The sequence below is a fragment of the Ostrea edulis genome, chromosome 5 (assembly GCF_947568905.1).
Source record: "Ostrea edulis chromosome 5, xbOstEdul1.1, whole genome shotgun sequence".
Taxonomy (NCBI): Eukaryota; Metazoa; Mollusca; class Bivalvia; order Ostreida; family Ostreidae; genus Ostrea; species Ostrea edulis.
The window spans coordinates 46,506,849-46,530,432 of NC_079168.1; the positions used below are offsets into that span (position 1 = coordinate 46,506,849).

Sequence of the window (23,584 nt, forward strand, 5' to 3'; positions counted from 1 at the left end):
CAGTGCCAAGGCAGGACAGACACACTTAACATCAACACCGGCGCACCCAAACACACAGTGCCAAGGCAGGACAAACACACCTACTTAACATCAACACCCGCACCCTCAAACACACAGTACCATGGCAGGACAGACACACCTAACTTAACATCAACACCCGCGCACCCAAACACACTGTGTAAAGGCAGGACAGACACACCTAACTTAACATCAACACTCGCGCACCCAAACACAGTGCCAAGGCAGGACAAACACACCTATTTAACATCAACACCTGCGCACCCAAACACACAGTGCCAAGGCAGGACAAACACACCTCACCTAACACCCGTACATCCAGACACACCTCACCTAACATCCGTACATCCAGACACACCTCACCTAACACCCGTACATCCAGACACACTTCACCTAACACCCGTACATCCAGACACACCTCACCTAACACCCGTACATCCAGACACACCTCACCTAACACCCATACATCCAGACACACCTCACCTAACATTTGTACATCCAGACACACCTCACCTAACATCCGTACATCCAGACACACCTCACCTAATACCCGTACATCCAGACACACCTCACCTAACACCCGTACATCCAGACACACCTCACCTAACACCCGTACATCCAGACACACCACCTAACATCCAGACACACCTCACCTAACACCCGTACATCCAGACACACAGGTCGACACAAATAGGTCAAAATTTTATATCGCCTTATGATACACAGCACCTACATTACACACCTTTGCAAAAAAACACCACCAAACCTCTGCCATGTCATAAATATGGGTCAATGTACGACACGCCCCCCACCCGACTACCTCGTATTGAACCAAATCCATCAGCACATTTTACCACAAGCAGGCCGTCATCTCCTTTGGGAATGACAGTATTGTCCACAACATGGTCAATGTGTACGTCTGCAATGGACAATGTCATACCGGTAACTGACCATCACAATGTTCAGCCACCACAGACTTCACAAGCTTCAAGTAATAGGACACTCCCAGGTATGATTTGTTTCTCATCTTATGTGCTTACTTCATGTGTTACTTCAAATATAATTGATATGTTTAAAATATATATAAACATGATAAAATATACCATAAATTAGTTAAACGTTTTCCAGTCATTAATATGGTTTCTTATATCATGTCATTGTATACATTAATTCACATGTCTTTTAGCTCCAAGTCCGGAGGTATTAGATGTACTACGCGGACTAATGCGACCAGATGTACAGTGTTACCTAACAAAATTAGTCGAAGCATTTACAGACGGACAACCGGTTAGTTATTGAAAGTATTGTGCCAAGAACGAGAAAACAAAATATTCAAATTAAGTATTAAATAATTACAATGTAATTTTGAGTCATTGATTTTTAAAAAAGTCTACAAGATGTTTTTTTACAATTCAGTTGTCGGATAAAACGATGAATCTGTCACTAATAACTCTCTCTCTCTCTCTCTCTCTCTCTCTCCACATATACAATAATTTAGTCCTTTGCACAATCACAGGATAACACAGCCTTCCAGGTAAACAAGACACGACGACCTCTCTATATTGACCAGCACATCAGCAACGAAACTGAAGAACATTTAGATACTCTTCCGCAGGACTCCGCCCCACAGATGGTGTGTAACCTACAAGTTGATGCAAAAATTATTGTCAGTGAAAATCAAAGTACCTATCACTTACTTTATGAAATTTGATACAATTACTGTGTAATTACAATTTGCACTTGGTTTTTCAACAACTTGAAATATTATTTAGATAGTTAGAATAATTATAAGAACCTCGATCTTTCTTCTCAGGTCAACATGAATGACAGTATGATCTCACTGCAAAGGACATGCGGCAAATCGTCCATCAGAAGGCACCCCGCAAATGGTACGTTAAAAATAAGTATACGATTCTTAACTTTGTTAAAACTAACTCATTTTCAGTTCTGTTTGCTTTATAAAGCCATATAATAACATCACAGAACTAATTGCAGGCAAAACTTCTCGATGATTCGGATGTCATGGTGTCCAAGGATGGCTTAAGGAAAGCAGTGTCCACAGCAAAAAAGAGCAATAAGCCGGGTTTTACTCTCTGTCATAAATTGCTCGCAGAGCTGTTTAACTTGGAAGAACTTGCTGCCTCTCGAGGATAAGGCATTGGAAATACCAAAGACAAGGAAAAACCAGTCCTCGATAAAGTCAGGACTCAGGCCCTCAAAAGTGAGTATCATAAGCTTAATAAATCACGTAAGAATGAGCATTAAGGGAAAAGTTCGGTCCTATATAAACTTTAGATACGTTGTGGATACATGTCTTTGTATTCTCATGTAATTGTACTTTTGATCAATTCATGCTATATGATGTAGAGAGACCATGATATGCATAATACCTGCTAAAAAGTAATGTCAACACCCCCCCCCCCTTCTTGTGCTGTACTTTCAATATAGATAGTTATATTATTTATGTATGTATTACGTATACGTCATTATAGCCTTGAAGTAAAGTAAATATTCGAGTATACTCAATCGGCTTTATGATATTTCTTTTATATCTATATCTATCTATCTATATACATATATAGCATGTGACAGCGTAGCGAGAATTCCATGTCATCGAAAGCAAGTATATATATATATATATATATATATATATATATATATATACATGTATATATATTCATATTTCAGATTACGTTGTGATATGGTGTCATAACAACGACCATGCTGCACCAAGCGAGCAAACGCTGAACAGTGCAATAACAGAACGAATTTGTTATGCAAGAAAACAGTGTGTTAAACAAATGACTTGGTGATTTATAGTTGTGTACCAGTAATATATTATATGTAAATGTATATAATATTGCGGAATAAATTCCAAACTGTAAGTATTTGTTTATATCTTATTTATTATTACCACCACCATAGTATGATATATGTTTACCATTTACAGGTATGAATAGTAACCTCTGATGATCAAATGTATATTATACGGGTACCATTTCCATGTAACATGGTTCGAGTCAATTGAATTGATTATAACGATGAAGATCAGGATTTTCATTGCAGTATTCCTAAAGCAATTATTAAGTCAATTTGAACATTGATTTAAATGTAGCTTTAAGGACTTTATTCTGATGACATGGGTATTTATAGAACTCTACCACTCAAGGCCGTATACGTGGATATGCTGTCATATTGTGTAAAGTACTGACCTTAACTTGGATATTTAGCAGACTGAGATATTAGAGCAAATAAAAAGGGCGGGTAGCTAAGGTTGTTATAATAATTTTTTATGCAGTCCATTATTTAATGGATTCCGTGACACTTAAGGCATTGGCGTATTCAATATCTATAATTAATAAACATTAACATCAGTCATCAATATTTATAATCGTTTATATTTTGTGTAATTCATATTAGTATATGCTGTAAAAAAAAAAAATTAAATCAATATCAATTTTTGTATCGTTTACGTTTATTTATGCACTCTAGCAAATATTTCATACGCGGATAAATTGTGGTCAGATTCCCCGTGGAATAGACAGCTGGATTCAGATGCGAGATGCTAAAAAAATTACGGGCCGAATCGATAATTACAGCCAGGTTTTGAATGCGAGAAACTTGAAAAATTACGGCCGGATTCCAGGTGGAATCCATATTACAGCCAGTAAGATTCTGAATGTGAGAAGCTTGAAAAATTACAGCCGGATTCCGGGTGGAATCAATATTACAACCAGATTCTGAATGCGAGAAGCTTGAAGAATTACGGCCGGATTCCAGGCGGGATTAATTTTTACGTTCTTTTTCCGGCCAGAACTCATTTAAATAATTAGGCCCAAATTCCGGTTGATATACGTACGTTTGACGCCCGTGAACCTCATATCTTCTTAAAAGTGAGAGAATATGAAACTGCCAGATTCCGACCAGAAAAGTATAAGGAAACCCTGCCCAATTACGACTCTCTTACGGGCGGAAAATTTCGTACGGGAAAATTCATTCTGATCTGAACTGTGGTTATGTAGATATAGAAATAGTTTGCAAACTTTTTGATCAACCCTCGTGTTTGACTTTTCCAGGTACCCGATACAGTTATGAAGATCTGTGAGGCGAGGGACTCACTGAACAACACCCCGACATCCTGGGTAGCTGGGGGAGGGGGAGGTGGTGGAGGGGCATCCTTTATTTTCAAGGTCAGTGAGAATTTTTTGTCAACATGTAACCACTTTTAAAAGCTAGGCAAGATTATTAACAATTTTTAAATAAGAGAGATGCAAAATAGTAAACTAAAAGAGTTCTTGCTATATAAAACATTTTCTAAGAACATTTCAATCCAATTTTTGAGACATGTTATATTAGATATTCAAGTTAATAATTGAATATGTCTCAAACTTTGGTCAGATTAATTTTACAGGATCAGGGGCCTATTTTACAGAAGTTCTCACGGCTAAAATCAGTATTTTAAGGTTGATCAAGAATCTGTTTAAACTTTGGGAAAATATGGAAGCATATATTTACTTCATAATTTCTGTAGATTTGTCTTTTATGATAATTGCATTTGTAAAAAATGCAGCATTGAAAAAAGGAAATATGCATATTTTATCCACTGACTAAGTCATAAATTATATATTTACAATGTTTCAGGAAATTTGTTAAAATTATGTTATCGTGTATTATTCATTGGCATGTACAATTACTTGTATGCATGTAAACAAAATTAAAAACAAGGTCAGTTTAGTAGGTTTGATGGAATACACCAAGATTTAGGGGGTTGAGAAAAATGTAAAAGATATCATTCAACAAACTTATTTAGTAAAAGAAACAAACATACTGTGCATTACATTGATAAATAAAAGATGATACAAGCTCTGGGCTAATTGAGAGAAAGAAATGAGGATGAAGAATTATTTCAAATGCATGATGGATCACGTTCTTCATGTCGGTAACCAGTTTTCTTTATAAAATCAGAACATTAATAAATGCTCATAAGTGATGCCAGATTTTGATACTGTAAATCAACTTTTATTCGTGGTGACTTTATTTCTCTATTCACCTGTGGTAAACTGGTTCACAAAAAGTATTTTTCACAATCGAGCCTTTTTCGAGTATATGACAGACATTCAAGGACTGGTTCGTGACGAGAAATATTCGCTACGACAAAGTTCTCGCAAATCTCGCGAAATTTTCTCGCACACAAATAAAAGTAGGTTTACAGTATGCTGTGCGTTAATTATTGAACATTGCTAAAACAATAGATATAAAAGTAGTTAATGTTAGAGGTGTTCATGGTGTAATTGATCTAAAGATACTCTGTGGAATTCAGAACGAAAAACATGATAAAAGATTACCTTAAACCAAGCACAGATTTCTTAGATAATGAGTTAGGTAGAGAACAAATAGGAAACATGATTATTTAAGAATTGATTTTTAGTTGAAAATTCAGACAAATTGGATTTAATGCACTAAATGTGACAATATTTTTTTCAAAGTTTTGATATATGGGTAATGAAGGCACATTTTTCTTTCTTGTGTACAGCTAAAATTGGAGTCTAGAAAACTTTAATCATTTGGGACTGTAGCATACAATGGTCAAATTACAACCACCATCCCCAAAAGGGACATTTGATTGCTCCCACGGGGGAGGGGGGGGGGGGCATTTTTCAAAAGTTAATTTATTTCACTAATTACTGAATAAACAGCCAATTTTGTACTTAGCTTTTGAATTCAAAGATAGTATTAATGTGACTGAAATCTTGAACAAATTTTCTAAAGGTCTTCAGCGAGATAAATTTGTAACACTGTCAGTTTAGGACATAATACGGAGTCAACCAGGGTAAGAAATGGAAATCCAGATTGGGACCACACCTCGTCTTTGCCCAATACGGATTTCCATATCACACCTGGATAACTCTGTATTACGTCACAAACTGACTGTAAATAAGATAATCTTTTGATGCGTGTGTGTATGGATTTTGGGAGTATGTGAAAAGTTAATTACGAGTTAAACCGTGATTTTGTTTTTGCTCACCTGAGCTGAAAGCTGAAGTGAGCTATTCTGATCACCTGTTTTCCATCTGTCTGTAAACTTTTCTTATTTTCATCGTCTTCTCCAGAACCACTGGGGCCAATTTCAATCAAACTTGACACATCATCCATGGGTGAAGGGGATTCAAATTCCTTCAAATGAAGGACCATGCCCTCTTCAAAGGGTAGATGATTACGAAAATGCGAAATTAAGATGGGGTCATTTAGATTTACATGAAAGCTTCCTGACATAGTGCAGATTCAAGTTTGTTCAAATCATGGTCCTTAGGGGTAGGGTGGGCCAGTGAGGTCTGTATTTTCCCAGACTGGTTGTATTTCCCTTTGACTTTAGCAGGCCACTTGCCTAGAGTTGGATCGAGGGATTATAATTTGAGATACTAGATGAAACCCACTCATTGAGCACGGGAAATCACAATTAGATACATGTAATATTGCATAGAGAAAGGACTTTTTTAATGCGTGTTTGAATTGTTGTGTGAATGAACGATATTTTTACTTCAAATGAATTGAAGAACAATTTTTGAATAATTGCATGCATTAAGGTATGTTATATCTATTGATATCATATACAGTAAATAAAACTTAATTATTAGGAAGTCACTAGGAGCTCCAAATTAAATGTTCCTTATGTAAAATAAATGATCATATATATACATTTATATTGTAATTTCTCATGTACATCATTATGTGGACTTTATCTTGTACCTTAAAGGAGAAGGCTTACATGGGTACTGCCTGCTGTCTAATCCTTATTATGTTATACTTAATAAAGTACTGTTAAAAAAAACTAAGAAAATTTAAAAAACAAAACAAAACAAAAACCAGAAATGATCTCTCTCTATATTGAAAATTAGGTAATGATTTTATGAATGCAATTGTAATCCGTCATGCTGAATAGTTGACCAAAGACAAAATTCCATATTGGGAATGTGTTTATAATGGTGAACTTCCCAGAACGGAGAACAGTCCCAGACAATTCAATATCGGACATATTGGACAGTTTTTAGCTCATCTGAGCTGAAAGCTCAAATGAGCTTTTCTGATCGCCTTTTGTCCGTCTGTAAACTTTTTACATTTTCGACTTCTCCAGAACCACTGGGTCAATTTCAACCAAACTTGGCAAAAAGCATCCTTAGGTAAAGGGCTTTCAAGCGTGTTCAAGTGAAGGACCATGCCCCCTTCAAAGGGGAGATAATCACAAAAATGCAAATAGAGGGCCAGGTCATTTAAAAATATTCTAAAGAATTTCTGAGCCAGAAGAGCCATACATGCCAACTTTCCCCGATTTGTGTGGGATTCTCCCGGTTTGAAGCAGTTGAAAAGGCAAATCCCGATATCCCGATCGGAATTGCAAAAATACTCCGAAATCCCGATTTTCTAAAAATATCTCCCCTTTTATGACAACAACCCCCCCATTTCCAACCGGAATTTGAAATCCCGCGTCATTTCTGAACTGGCCAATCAGAAATAGGGACAATAGTCAGCCATTGCTGTTTACCTGTGTCGCATGGTATCGGGGTGGTGTAATTTGCCTGTGTCGGGGTGCTTATCGGACAGTGCGAAGCATGTTTTGATAGTAATGAATCGGGAAGACGGATTTCAAATTGACATATCCTTTACACAAACGTGAATGGAGGATTGACAACGATGATAGTGTCACCACATAACAATCGGACATTCCCGATTTTTGCCTCTCGCTGACAGCATCCAAAATATGCAATAAGGTACGTCAAATATATATTTTCCAACTATAATGATATAGGCTATCTGAATCTATCTGTCTATAGCGATGTATTATATAGTCTATATAGTGTAGTATTCAATAGACTTTGTGATGCGTAATTCGCACAAGTCTGTACTGAATTTTATATTAGCAAGTAGCCTTAATTTACAAGTAAAAACGTATATTTTGATGTGGGTTTTTTTCCTGGTAATTATTTCAGATGTCATGGGTGCAAAGGTTTTGTTTGCCAACTTCATAGCAGGGCAGATCACTCCTTTTCAGGTTGCAATGCAGATTGTTCCACCAGACTCTGCAATCCAAGCAAGATCGCCTTTGTAGTCGTACCTAAATGCATGTGCTTTAATTTAAATTTAGATATATAGACCAGCCAATGTTTATATGGTGTAAAAGGATGCAACTTTAAGTATTATTTGATAATATGTATGTGACTTGTTGTTGGAGAGGATTTTTTGCTGAATATTTTAATAAAATATTTATTTTAAAGGTTTTTTCTTTTTTCTTTTTTTAGTTTTGTTAAAGTTAATGGTCAAACACACTTGATGTTGTGTTAATATATGATACATGTACAATGATTAGATTGATAATTTCTTTGAAAAGACAAATATTTATTTTCATGGTAAAATGTCGTGAATTTTGAGCGTTGAAAAAAGGTCGTCGCGCGCAAAATCCCCCATGGGGATTTTTAAAAGTTGGCATGTATGAAGAGCTGAAATTTACATGAAAGCTTCCTGACATAGTGCAAATTCAAGTTTGTTAAAATCGTGACCCTCGGGCTTACAGTCCCTGAAATGTTCTACTTTCCCACTTGAACGGTGAACACACGGCGAGCGAACAGTAAATGCATGCTGAGCGAATGCACGCAGCAATCATACACAAATAAAAGAAATTTCTTATGTACATTGTCTACGGATAGAAGTACACGTATACATGAAAAGTAGAAACAGATATTATATAATATTTAGAATTTTTGACATTTTCATAAATCATGAATATTGGTGCGTCATCTCGGTATACTACATGTATTACATTTTGACTTAAGATACATAGTATTTAATTTCTAATATTAATTAACTGAAAGTGTCTCATTTTTAGCTCACCTGAGCTGAAGGCTCAAGTGAGCTTTTCTGATCAAAATTTGTCCATTGTCTGTCGTCGGCGTTGTAAACTTTTCACATTTTCATCTTCTCCAGAACCCCTGGGTCAATTTGAACCAAACTTGGCACAAAGCATCCTTGGGTGAAGGGCTTTCAAATTGTTCAACTGAAGGCCCATGCCCCCTTCAAAGGGAAGATAATCACAAAAATGCAAAATTATGGTAGGGTAATTTAAAAATCTATTTCTTAAAAACCACTGGGCCAGAGGAGCTGACATTTACATGAAAGCTTCCTGACATAGTACAGATTCAAGTTTGTTCAAATCATGGCCCCCGGGGTTAGGATGGGGCCACAATAGGGGATCCAATTTTTACATAAAAATATGTAGGGAAAATCTTTAAAAATCTTCTTCTCAAGTACCGTTGGGCCAAAGAAGTTGTCATTTACATGAAAGTTTTCTGACATTATGCAGATACAAGTTTGTAAAAATCATGGCCTCCAGGGGTAGGTTTGGGCCGCAATAGGGACTAAGGTTTTACGTGCAAATATATATGGAAAGTCTTAAGATATGGGCCATGGTGACTCAGGTGAGCGATATGGGCCTCTTGTTGTACATGTACCGTTGCTCGTTCTTCGCTACATGTATAAGGGTTGAATTTATAACTACAGGCTTATTACTATTTTCTATCATTCAGAACTTCTCCCACTTTTTAACAAAACAATAGTTATGTTTTGTAGTAATGAAAATGATTTATCATATTTTTTTTAGATATTGGTGAGTGATCTGCAGTTTTCCTTGAATTTTCGCAATTGATAATCCTGACATTTATACTTTAGATATTAAATTTCTGATATAATGGGAAAGTTTACTTTCACTCTTACGCTCACATTTCTTTTTCATAATTACCTTGCTATGAAAATCTATCCTTTCACTTTGGTGTTCCGAATGACAGTGAACGGTGAATGCTTTGTGAAAGCACAGTGAGCGCAAAACTGTAAATGGTGAATGCACGCAGAGCGAACAGTGAGCTAACGGGAAAATGGTAAAGTAGAATGTTTCGGCGACTGTAGGATGGTGATCAAAATTTTATATACAAATACATAGGGAAAATCTTTGATTGATTAATTGCATCTTGTTTAACGTCTCTCTTGAAAAATTTTCACTCATATGGAGATGTTACCAAGACCGGTGAAGGGCTTCAAATTTAGGCCTTTGCTCGACGCTTACGGCCATTGAGCAGTGAGGGTTCTTTAGCGTGCGACACCTACTGTAACACGGGACATCCGTTTTTAAGGTCATCTTCGAGGACCCGTGACATTCATAACTGATGCCAAGAGTTTGGTGATGGAACTGTCACTACCTGTTTTAACGACTTAGGTCTGTCGCGGCCAGGATTCGAACCCCGGCCTTCCGCATGCGAGGCAAATGTTCTAACCTGTAGACCGTTGCAGGAAAATATTTAAAAATCTTCTCAAGAACCACCGGGCAAAGAAGTACAAATTTACATGAAAAGTTCCTTACATAAAGCAGAATCAAGTTTTTTTTAAAATCATGCCCCTGGAGGTGGGATGGGGCCTCCCCTTGCGCTAAACATGAACAGTACAAGAGAGATAACTCTAATAAGATATACAAGCCAAAAATTAGTTTATTTCATAAACTCTATTATAGGGGAAAATCATTAAAAATCATCTGAAGAATCACTGGGCCAGAAAAGTTTATATTTACATGAAAGCTTCCTGACATCGTGGAAATTCAAGTTGGTTAAAATCATGGCCTCTGGGGGTAGGATGGGGCCACAATAGGGGATCAAAGTCTTGCATGTGAATATATAGGTAAAATCTTTGAAAATCTTCTTCTGAAGAACCACTGGGCCAGGAAAGTAGAAATTTACATGAAAGGTTCCTGACATAGTGCAAACTCAAGTTTTTAAAAACCATGGCCCCCGGGGGTAGGGTTGGTGCTACGTACAATAGAGATCAAACTTTTACATGGGAATATATAGGGAAAATCTTTAAATATGGTCCACGGTGACTCAGGTGAGCGATTTGGCCCATGGGCCTTTTTTATGCTTATCAGGAATTTTTGACAAATCAACCTTCAACCTCACTAACCCCCTCCCCCTTTGAAAAACGATGCTGGCTACCTAAGGTGTTATAGGTAATAACTATCTACATTTTCAGATAAGGAATGGAATTGGGGAGGTGGATCTGCTGATGGTTGCTGGTGGGGGAGGTGGATTGGGTTACAAAAACAATAATCATGAATCTCTCCGACCAAGATATGAGATGAACGATCCAGGAGATGGCTACAGTGGCTTTACTAACCTAAATGGGTCAGGTATGTCACCCATCAAGTGTGAAATCTACAGTGGTTAGAACTCTATAGAAGGTAGATTACTGAAGGTAACTTTCCTCTGATTTTTTATGAGTTCAGGTCTCACCTCAGCTCAAAGTGAGCTATCTGATCCTCTTTTGTCTCTCATCTGTGCATCTGTCTGTCCCACTTGACTTTGTGGATGCAACTCCTCAGAAACCATTCAGTGGATTTTGTTCAAATTTTTGAAGATTGTTAGTCACAATATTTTGTTGAACACATTCCACCGCAAGTTTGATTCTACAAATTTTACAGGAGTTATGGGACTTCTGTGCTTCAACTTCTTTTTTTTTTGGTGGCGAGGGACATATGAATTGCACATAGCAATCTTGTTTGTACATAGATTCTTTATGACAAGACCTCTGTTGGTTGACCTTGTGGCATTGACCTTGAATTTTGACCTACTTTTGATAAAACTCTGACCTATTCAATATCTCCTGAACTATTTAAGATAGCTATAGAGCTTTCATATTTTATATATAGATTTCTTATAGCAACATTGTTCATTTCATACCATGATCTATGACCTTGATTTTATCCAGAACAACAAGATCATATTGATGTTGAGGCATTTTGTATGAATTCATTTTCAGTTATGTTGTGATCCTTTGGTGCAAGGTTGAGGCCAGAATATGAATTTTCATGGCAATAAAGATTGATTAAAAAAAAAAATCTTTCAAAAATCACAACAGCAGGGCTAAGGTGATTCAGGTGAGTGATGTGGCCCATGGGCCTCTTGCTCTTATTAATTTATAATCTGAAACTCAAGCACCTGTGGTCTATGCATTCTTAAAACTAAAGAAAGATAACTCTTAATAATTCCTGGAAAAAGGAAGCGCTCTAATAAGTGTACTATATTTATCCAAAATGATGCGAATATCAAAGTGGTGTTTGACTAATGCAATCGACTACTGTAGATTCGAGGAATTCATTATCGCGTTATTTTGCGAAAGGCATCACTCGCGAAATAAAATCACTTACTTTTATTTTTCTATTGCCAAAATACATGTAAGAACTCTTAATTAACAGTGAATTTATGTTCACACGATTTGACTTACATATAAGTCATTTTGCTATATTAAGTACTCTAGTAAAATTAGGAATCAACAGTATTTGAATAATAAAAATATATCAATTTTGACATCCCTGATATACTTATGTATGATAGATCCAAACGCGTGATATCACATACTTTCCCAAATTCTTGGCATCCAAAAATGCCTCCAAAATGGAGTTGAAAATCTCTTGGATTCCCACATACACCAAGACTTAATTTTTTTTTAGGTCAGCTAGCAGATTCTGTTTGTCCATGTGGTGATGATATTGATATATATAGCACTGAAAGATTTTGATGTCTTTTTAATGTACTTTAAAATTGTGATTTGTTTTATAAGAATTTGAGGGATTTATCAGTCAAGTTTTTGTTGACTTGATGGTAAACTCGGGGTTAAATAATGAGTGATATACAACATATCTGTATCATAGCTTTTATTACCAGCTCATTGCTGATGATTTGATTGCTTGGTTTGTAATTTTCTAGGTCACCTGAAAATTGGTTGTCGTCCTGCGACGTGCATCGTGCATTAACAATTGAACATTTTTAACTTCTTCTTGATAACTACCAGTCCAATTCTTTTCACATTGGGCATGAAGGATCTTTGAGACAAGAGGGACATAAATTGTAAATTTCTGGACTCCAGCACCCCTGGGGCCCTAGGAGCGGGGCAAAAACTGCCTAAAATTGACCAATTTTCAAAAATCTTCTCTACAACCGCACACGTGTAAGAAAAACTAAATGCATAGTGATGTAGAGCAGGAAGGCCTCTACCAAAATTGTAATTTTCACGATCCCCAGGGCGGGGCCAAACTTGGTATATAGTGTTTATGTGTAAAACACTTAAATACCATCTTCTTTAGTGTTATTGATACTAAATTGAAACTAAATGGATATTTTAAAAAAAAAAAGGGTGGTAGTCCTTTACCAAAATTGTAAATTTGATGATTCCAGGGGTAGGGGTTTTGGTATCAGGGTGGGGCCAAAATGGTCAGGTATTAAATGTGTGAACAATAGACATTTTTAATTTCTTCTTCATAACTCTCATTCCAATTCTTTTCAAATTTGATTTGAAGCATTTGTGGGACAAGGGGGACATAAATTGTAAATTTCAGGATTCTTGCACCCCTGGGGCCTTGGGGGTGGGGCAAACACTGCCCAAATTGAACAATTTTCAAAAATCTTCTTCTCTACAACCGCACATGTGTAAGAAAAACTAAATTCCTAATGATGTAGAGCAGGAAAGCCTCCACCAAAACTGTAAATTTCATGATCCCTGGGGTAGGGGTTTTGACCTCAGGGCGGGGCCAAACCTACTTTATAGTGTTTATGTGTAAAACACTTTTTAAAATAACATCTTTAGTGTTATTGATACTAAATTGAAACTAAATGGATATTTAGAAAGAGCAGATAGTCCTTTACCAAATAGTAAATTTCATGATTCCCGGGGTAGGGGATCTGACCCCAGGGTGGGGCCAAACTTACTATATAGTGTTTATGTGTATACCACTTAGATAACATCTTCTTTAGTGTTATTGATACTAAAATGAAACTAAATGGATATTTAGAAAGAGCAGGTAGTCCTTTACCAAAATTGTAAATTTGGTTATCCCCGTAGTAGGGGTTTTGACCCCAGGGTGTGGCCAAACTTAGTATACAGTATTTATCTGTAAGTTTGCTGATACTGTATAAAATCTAAATGCATACTTAGGAATAACGGAAAAGGATGTACAAAAAATTGTAATTTTACACATTTTGTTTTATACTGTTGCTGAACATTAGAATTTAGCTTAGATATTCAGAACAGGAATTTTTTTTCTAGATTTCATAGCCCTAGGGAGTAGTGGTACTTTTTCACTAGTACTCAGGTGACTGATAAGGCCTGTGGGCCTCTTGTTTTAAGTAGTTAATGGTCCCTGACAATCAAACAAACAAATATGGACATCAGTACTAAAGGTTAATGGTACATTGAAGGATGATGCTAGTAATACATACCTATTATGATAGGTACCTACAAAGGTTTTTTTTTATCCTGTAATATATTTTTCCCAGAGATTAAGATTTATTATATAAATTCACTGTAACTATCAAAATGTTAACTTTTTATACTTTTTGAAAATGTACTGATGTTATTTCTGACTATTAAATTGTCATTATGTAAATGAATCTTTCCTTATTTTGTATTTAGATCTTGTTCATTTTAAGATTTTGGATCAATAAATTGTGATAGACCTTGTAGAGAATATGGCATATAACCAGAAGAAATAATTTTCTTTCCAGTTTCAAAAATTTTAAAACCTTTTTACAGGTGGAGGAGGGGGATTTAGAATGAGGGAGCCAGTACAGTATCGACAGGCGGGCAAGTCCCTTCTAAAGGGGGCCACTGGGGGACAATCTTGTGAGGTAGCATACAGACTAAAAGGCTGGGACACCCCTGGTGGGTTTGGAGGAGGAGGTGGTGCCTGTTCAACAGGGGGTGGAGGTGGAGGATATACAGGTGGTTATAACTACATCAATATATCAAATAATGCTTTTACTGATAGAACTAATTATTGACTTAAGCAGATCATAGTTTTTGCTTCAGAAAACAGTACACGGTATTGTTTCAGATTTTTATACCTAAAACGCATTTGATACTATATAAGTGGAGTAAAGAAGTAGGTTTACTTAATGCACTAAAATCTTATAGAATTTGTGTCTTAGCAACAAATATATTTATGTCAATATAAAATGCATGTGTCCTGAGATGTATAGTGTACATAGTTGTTGAATGTACAAGATTTGGCTTATTGTTGGACACAAGTAAGTGTGTATCAGGAAGGTGTGACCCATCTTTCCCTCATCGTGAACAGGGGCAAATCTAAAATGGAACAAAATAGTGCTGCAACGTGTATAAATGAAAATAACACACAGAAGAAATTTCCTGATATATATACAGTATGAATTTAAGATTTCAAGCCACATCTCTGAACAAAGAAGTTGGCTCAGGTGAGTGTTGTGGCCTATGGTTTTCTCTTGGCTCAGGTGAGTGTTGTGGCCTATAGTCTTCTGTTGGCTCAGGTGAGTGTTGTGGCCTATGGTTTTCTCTTGGCTCAGGTGAGTGTTGTGGCCTATAGTCTTCTGTTGGCTCAGGTGAGTGTTGTGGCCTATGGTCTTCTGTTGGCTCAGGTGAATTTTGTGGCCTATGTTCTTCTGTTGGCTCAGGTGAGTGTTGTGGCCTATGGTCTTCTGTTGGCTCAGGTGAGTGTTGTGGCCTATAGTCTTCTGTTGGCTCAGGTGAGTGTTGTGGCCTATAGTCTTCTGTTGGCTCAGGTGAGTGTTGTGACCTATGGTCTTCTGTTGGCTCAGGTGAGTGTTGTGACCTATGGTCTTCTGTTGGCTCAGGTGAGTGTTGTGGCCTATGGTCTTCTGTTGGCTCAGGTGAGTGTTGTGGCCTATGGTCTTCTGTTGGCTCAGGTGAGTGTTGTGGCCTATGGTCTTCTGTTGGCTCAGGTGAGTGTTGTGGCCTATGGTCTTCTGTTGGCTCAGGTGAGTGTTGTGGCCTATGGTCTTCTGTTGGCTCAGGTGAGTGTTGTGGCCTATAGTCTTCTGTTGGCTCAGGTGAGTGTTGTGGCCTATAGTCTTCTGTTGGCTCAGGTGAGTGTTGTGGCCTATGGTCTTCTGTTGGCTCAGGTGAGTGTTGTGGCCTATGGTCTTCTGTTGGCTCAGGTGAGTGTTGTGGCCTATGGTCTTCTGTTGGCTCAGGTGAGTGTTGTGGCCTATAGTCTTCTGTTGGCTCAGGTGAGTGTTGTGGCCTATAGTCTTCTGTTGGCTCAGGTGAGTGTTGTGGCCTATGTTCTTCTTGCTCTACTTATCCTATGCTGTGTCATCTGTCGCATCATGAAAGTCAACCACTAGATCTTCCTATATTCATTGCTAGGGGATAATTTTCGCTCTTATACTTGTTATATGCATTCTTTTGTAGGGTTGACTACATTTTCAGAGATTGATAGTTTAAGTGATGACAATATCTTTCTACTCAAATGCAGCTTGTATTTTCTTTAGATTTTTGCTCACCTGAGCCAAAGACTCTGTGAGATTATTGTAAAGCCCATGGGATGTTGTGGTGTATGTCATGTGGTGTGCATGAACTTTTTGAATTGAGCTGTTATAATCTTTAAAACCCATTGGCAAAGGATTTAACATTTACAAATCTTAAGGAGATAGTCCCAGAAAAAAAGGATATAATGTGAGAAATAAAAGTAGTGGCAGCCTAAAAAGAATCTCCTGAAAACCACAGGTTTGATTTAGGCGTATGTTGTACCGTTTGCTGTACTCTTGTTAATACTTGTGACAATGGAATATAGAATTTGAATCATTTAGTCGCCTCTTACGACAAGCAAGGGATACTGAAGACATATTTAAACCCTTTAGGGGATTTTGATGAGACTTGGTACAAAGAAAGATCACAATGGGGAGGTGTGCATACTGCAAGGGGAATGCTGTCCAATGTTTTATAAAGGAGTCACGACTCTTGGACTTGGTTGTTGTTTTTTTCTATTCAAAATACTTTGTCTTCACAACTCCTCCTAAACCCTTTTGGGGGATTTTGATGAAACTTAGTACAAAGAAAGATCACAATGTGGAGATGTACAAATTTCAAGGGAAATGCTGCACCACTATTTTTGAAGGAGTAAGGGCCCTTGGACTTGGATTTATTTTATGCAAGTACCTTGTCTTCGCAACTCCTCCTAAACCCTTTAGGGGATTTTAATGAAACTTGGTACAAAGAAAGATCACAATGTACAGATGTGCATATTACAAGGGGATTGCTGCATCACTATTTTTGAAGGAGTAAGGGCCCTTGGACTTAGATTTATTTTATGCAAATACCTTGTCTTCGCAACTCCTCTTAAAATCCTTTCGGGGGATTTCAATGAGACTTAGTACAAAGGAGGATCACAATGTGCAGATGTGCATATTACAAGGGGAATGCCGTCCCACTATTTTTGAAGGAGTTACAGCCCTTGGACTTAGATTTATTTAATGCAAAATAAATTGTTATTTCAACTCCGACGAAATCCTTTTGTGGATAATCCTTTCTCACTTGTTCAAATTCCTGGGTCATTAATGTATGCAGATGTATCATGTACCGGTTTAGTGGTGCCGTATTTTTAAAATTGAGCAATGCAGAACCTTTAATTAAATCTGATGTGGCAGTGCCCAATAATCATTTGTTTAACCTTGGCCATACCTGACAGGAATATGGAAAACCCTTGCTAGTAGTTTACTTAATCATAATAATTGGGAGAAGGACTCAACAGCATTGCGTTTGAGGTCGTGTTATTTCACCTTTCCTACTTGACCAATCAAATGACGGCTTTTGCTAACATGAAAGTTTTGCTGTTATATTGGAACATATTTATCATGTCACTAATTACAGAAAAGCACGGGAGAACAATCGTCGAAGAAGAAGCCCATTAGCAATGTTAGAACACCACAGAAAATATATTTTAACGATAATGTTTGTATAATATACCATTGTTAAAAAGCCAGAATTGGTAGCTTCAACATACCCATACTGATGCAGATATCCAAGATCTTCCTTTACTCTTCCCTTTAACGCTGATGTGTGGAATTCATTTAAACTTTTCATGGATCGACACCATTTTTGTGAGCTTGCAATCGGAATATACGCTTCAGTAAAACGATTCCTGAATGGTCCTTGATTCATTGTCAAGCTGAATTATTCATGAGACTGGGGTCAATAACATGACCTCAAGCGCAATGCTGTCAGATCCCTCTCCAGTATAATGGTTAGAGAAGATCCGATTTTAATTAAATTGACCATAAGGCCAAAACTCTTGAATGTTCACTGATAGGACTTTTATATTTCACATGTGTATCCCTCTTGACAATGTGTATCCCTCTTAACAAGACTTTCTTTTAGTACCAAAAGTTTTATCCATGACCTTGACCTGGAAGTTTCACCTAATTTTGAAAATACTTTAACCTTGGCCATAAATGGATGGTGATAGGCCTTTCATATTTCACATGTGCATTCCTTGTGACAAGACCTTTCTTTAAGTACCATAATTTCTTTGCTTCCGTATGGGGGCATTGGTGTTTTACAAACACATCTTGTGTTATATTTCTGCCTAAACAAAGAGAAGTAGTTTGTACAACATGCTGCAGCTAAATGCCTGCTGCATTTAATTTTGAGAATTTTAATCTGTGGAGTAAAGATCAATTTTTAGCTCACCTGAGCTGAAAGCTCAAGTGAGCTTTTCTGATCGCCTGTTGTCCATCGTCTGTCTGTAAACTTTTTACATTTTCGACTTCTTCTCCAGAACTGCTTGGCCAATTTCAACCAAACTTGGCCAAAAGCATCCTTGGGTGAAGGACTTTCAAGTTTGTTCAAATGAAGGGCCATGTCCCTTTAAAGGGGAGATAATCACATAAATGCAAAAATAGGGTGGGTTCATTTAAAAATCTTCTCAAGAACCACTGGACCAGAAAAATTGAAATTTACATGAAAGCTTCCTGACATAGTGCAGTTACATGAAAGCTTCCTGACATAGTGCAGATTCAAGTTTGTTAAAATCATGGCCCTCGGGGGTAAGATGAGGCGACAATAGGGGATCAATTTTTACTTACAAATATATAGGGAAAATCATTAAAAAAAACTTCTTCTGAAAAATCACTGGTTTAGAAAAGTTTACATTCACATGAAAGCTTCCTGACCTAGTCCAGATTCGATTTTGAAAAAATCATGGCCCCCGGGAGTGGGTTGAGATCACAATAGGGATCAAAGTTTTACATGCGAATATATAGGAAAAATCTTTAAATATGAGCCAAGGTGTGACTCAGGTGAGCGATGTGGTTCATGGGCCTCTTGTTTCCAGTCCTGATAACTTCAACATTAAACAACCTTAACATTAAACAAGTTTATATAGTAGTTATACAATGGAATTATTTGTCTTGATTTCTTTGCAGGGGGTAATGTGTCTGAAAACGATGGTATGGGCATGAATGGTCAAGGTGGTTCTTCATTTGTGACCACGGATGCCCTGAAAACATACAACAGCTACCCAGGTAGTGTAATATTTCATTACTTCAGGCATGATGATTTCAAGTTTCTTGATGACTTAAAAATTGATTGACCAAATTAGTTATATTTATATGTAAACATCCACATGTAGTGTAGCCATATTAGTTTGTATACGCCTTGACCCCTAGTGCCAAAATGGGCCAGGTTAGGAGTCTGAAGTTTTACATTGGTATATTGTGAATTTAAACAATACAGTCAACTCTCAATAAACCGCTACCTTTTATTCTTTTTAATTTATGGCGTTATAACGAATTTGGTGATTCGATGAATTGATCTTGGGTAGTATGAGTTACTATTGTTGTATATGTAGGAGTTATCTTTCCTTTACTTACAATACTTATGTAATGACGATAATGTAAAAATATCTCGTAAATTTTCTTTTTTCAAATTTTCTAACATTATGAAAATAGTTTTATCCATAATAAGGCTTCATTTTAAAATGATACACATACAAATCACATATACACAGTATGCTCCAAGTTATTTAAAAATCTTGTCCAATGGCAGTATTTTAAGTGCACTGCATGGCCGTTTCCTGGCAGGTGAGCCAATTCATTAACTGGATGAATTTTAAAGTCGACAAGAATTTCACTTTTTGCAATCGAAATATCACCCATTGTCCTCCTTTTTATGGACCTTTCCCATAAAAGAGTCAAATAATTGGTGATTTCTTGTTTGGATGGTTTCCGTGGTATGTAATAATTTTCTTTGAAATTCAACTGTATAACCTCTTTCATGGCAAAGCCATAGCTAAACTTCAATATTTATGCCCCCCTTCAAAGAAGAGGGGCATATTGGTTTGCACCTGTCGGTCGGTCGGTGGGTAGACCACATGTTGTCCGCTCAATATCTTGAGAACCATTCACTTGATCAAAATGATATTTCATATGTGGGTTGGTTATGAAAAGAAGAGGGCCCCTATTGTTTTTCAGGTCTAAAGGTCAAGGGTCAATCTACTCTGGACATAGGAATATACTGTCCGCTCAATATCTTGAGAACCCTTTGTTTGACAGACATCAGATTTGGTACATCTTAAGGAGTAGATGACCCCTATTGATTTTGAGATCACATGGTCAAAGGTCAAGGGTCAAACTGGACATAGGAATATATTGACCACTCAATGTCTCGAGAATCCTTTGCTTGACAGACATCAAACTTAGTACACTGGTACATCTTCAGGAGAAGACGACCCCTCTTGATTTTCAGATGACATGGTCAAAGGTCAAGGGTCAAACTGGACTTTGGAATATACTGTCTGCTCAATATCTTGAGAACCCTTTGCTTGACAGACATTAAACTTGGTACATCATCAGGAGAGGATGACCCCTCTTGATTTTGAGGTCACATGGTCAAGGGTCAAACTGGACATAGGAATATACTGTCTGTTCAATATCTTGAGAACCCTTTGCTTGACAGACTTCAAACTTGGTACACTGGTACATCTTCAGGAGAAAATGACCACTAATGATTTTGAGGTCACATGGTCAAAGGTCAAACTGGACATGGGAATATACTGTCCGTTCAATATCTTGAGAACCCTTTGCTTGACAGACATCAAACTTGGTACACTGGTACATCTTCAGGAGTTGATGACCCCTATTGATTTTTAGGTCACATGGTCAATCCACACTTGACATAGGAAGATATTGTCTGCTCAATATTTTGAATTGATGATACTACTCTCAATTAAATGATGTGTGTGTGTATAACCCTTTTCAATTTTGCACCATGGAGGGCATATGTGTTTTACAAACATCTCTTGTTTTCTATGATGTAAAATCACCATATCCTGCTTTCGGAGCAGATTTCAACAGCATGGTTCAACAAATGATTGTCATGGAGCAGGTAGACCACATATGATCCCCAATTAATATCGGATGGCAGGAAGAAAGCTGTAAATGTTAAGGATTGTAACCCCTGTCATTGTCATAAATTGTTGGTCACATAGCAGTTTTGATTGAACTATCTAATACCACTACAGATTCTGAAGATACTGCCAAACCAGTAAATGAAGATATGTTACTTCACGTACAAGACAATCTTGTCATGACATGAACCCTGATATGCATTTGACAATTCTTCTTATTAAAGATTCTGACTGATGCTCAACCAAGTGAAATTTTGAGAGATGCAGAGATTCTTAAAACTATTAAACTAGGAAAAAATCAACTGCTGATTTAGATGAAAGTGATGATGAAATTTTTTTTTTTTTAAAAAAAACCTCTTCTGATAATACTGAAAACTGCAATTGACATTATAATTATATTTCTTGAACATAACAACCAAAATCTAGTTTGCCGATACAGTATATCATTGGATCAAATGCTGTCTGACGTGTTTCATGCCGATTGTTAGGCCGTTCTTGGCACACTGATTTTGACTACGGATAACTCCGTTTACCTGATCAAGATATAGGGCTCACAGCGGATATGACCGGTCAACAGGGGATGCTTACTCCTCCTAGACACCTGATCCCACCTCTGGTATAACCAGGGGTCCTTGTTTGCCCAACTCTATTTTGTATTGCTTATAGGAGTTATGAGATTGATCACTTTTCGTTATCTTCGCCTTTCAAGTGCTTGTCAATTAAATTTTTTTTATCTTATTTAAACTAATCATCTTCTAAACAAATGATGATTCATGACAACAAATGAAGATTTGTTATATACATGTAAACACATGGCGTAATTTGTTTATACAGAATGAAGCCGAAATAGATTATGTAACTGAATTTCTTTTGACTGCTCAGTAAATTGTCTGTAGTGGTGAATTCGTTATATTGCTACCCCTGCTTTATTGCCCAAATTTATCTTGAACAAAAGTTGGCAATATATCGAGGGAGCACTGTCTGTTGAAAACAAACACATAATTGAATTTTATTTTGTTTGAATCATTTCTTGATGGTATGAATGGTATGGTAGACATTGATTTTCTGCCTAAAAGAATATTTTCAGTTCATGTAAGACGTGTGTATCATCTATCAGTCCTCCTCAATATATTTTGGCAGGTAGTAAATCTGATGGCTATGTGGAGATACAATTGATGTTCATGAAGTGCAAATGTACTGGTGTATGCCACATTAAAAATTGGAAGAGTGAACAATATGAATGCAGCTGTATGGAGGGCCAGACCCTGGAGAAAGATGGATTCACCTGCTCAGGTGAGCAGTTGGTAATAGGTAATTATTCATAGTTTGACAAGAACACTTTCATGAAATATGAGTCACAGTTTGAAGGATTTTTAGCAATGTAAATGGCAGGGCATATACTGTTCATGTCCATTTTATGTCCTTTAATCTTCTGTCCATTTGCCCCATTTTGTGTATAGCTCATTTCTGGATAAACTATGAAAAATATCTTCATCAAACTTCATACATGGATACATCATGTTAAGCTCTAAAATGACCATTCACCTTCTATATGACCTTGACCTCACATTTATCAAATTTAGTGTGCAAGTATCTGTATGTGCTGTAAATTCACAACATGACCCATTGAGACGAAGTCTGGCTCTAGTATGGGTTTATAAAGTTTCCCAGAGGAATATCTAGGAAAAATTCCTTGAATTTTTTTTCTAGGGCACATTTGTCAGAACAAGATATTGTGTCTGTATTTTGTCCTAAAAGGGGTGAAGTTCAAACAAGCCAATAAGAGCACTATATCCCAATTATGTGAAAGAATAGAGACTGCAAAATAAGCAATATTTTAGATCCCGTGATAATGCATACATTTTTCTGTACAACATACCAAATACCTGTACACAGCAGAGTTAAGGTGTCCTGAGTAAAATAATAAGTAATAACAGCATATTCAAATTAAAGTAAAATTCTTCCAAGCAGTACATATTCTTAGTATAAATCATTTGTCAATATAACGAACATCGTATCAGATGGTGAAATTCCTCGCTCAACTGTTACATCGTCATGGAAGTAACATAGAGCTATTTTTATCTGCTAGACTTTCAGTTGGTTTTCTCTATTCTAAATTACTATACACATCGGAGACGATTTCAAGGTCACAATGTAATATAAAGATAGATTTAGTGCACACTATATACAAAAGCATGAAATGCTTTATTTGTGAGGTTTTGGAGATTGCTAAAATTGAATAATGCTATTGCAATTCTTACCATTATGGGATATTAGAATTATTTTTCTTAGCTGTTTTGA

At 36.8% G+C, this 23,584-nt stretch overlaps 2 protein-coding genes across 2 annotated transcripts in view; both read left to right on the forward strand.

The window, feature by feature from the left end:
• Nucleotides 1-23,584, forward strand: part of LOC125648935 (leukocyte tyrosine kinase receptor-like) — a 247,458-nt gene that overhangs the window by 189,358 nt on the left and 34,516 nt on the right. Inside the window, exons 15-19 of the mRNA XM_056164604.1 lie at nt 4,095-4,208; nt 11,080-11,236; nt 14,635-14,823; nt 19,302-19,400; nt 22,424-22,594. Coding sequence (XP_056020579.1) covers nt 4,095-4,208; nt 11,080-11,236; nt 14,635-14,823; nt 19,302-19,400; nt 22,424-22,594 — 730 coding nt within the window. The remainder of the gene's footprint in view (nt 1-4,094; nt 4,209-11,079; nt 11,237-14,634; nt 14,824-19,301; nt 19,401-22,423; nt 22,595-23,584) is intronic.
• Nucleotides 677-8,291, forward strand: LOC130054548 (uncharacterized). The gene is made up of 6 exons (XM_056164605.1): nt 677-1,027; nt 1,205-1,305; nt 1,535-1,651; nt 1,832-1,907; nt 2,014-2,239; nt 2,707-8,291. Exons 1-5 carry the CDS (start codon nt 811-813, stop codon nt 2,028-2,030), a joined length of 528 nt encoding a protein of 175 aa, XP_056020580.1. The 5' UTR covers nt 677-810; the 3' UTR covers nt 2,031-2,239; nt 2,707-8,291.

Bases quoted from the DNA above. Each gene is read 5' to 3' on its own strand.
- LOC130054548 (XM_056164605.1), top strand. From the start codon at position 811: ATGTACGACACGCCCCCCACCCGACTACCTCGTATTGAACCAAATCCA. The intron at 1,306-1,534 runs GTTAGTTATTGA...GCACAATCACAG, and splicing joins CATTTACAGACGGACAACCG to GATAACACAGCCTTCCAGGT. The intron at 1,652-1,831 runs GTGTGTAACCTA...CTTTCTTCTCAG, and splicing joins AGGACTCCGCCCCACAGATG to GTCAACATGAATGACAGTAT.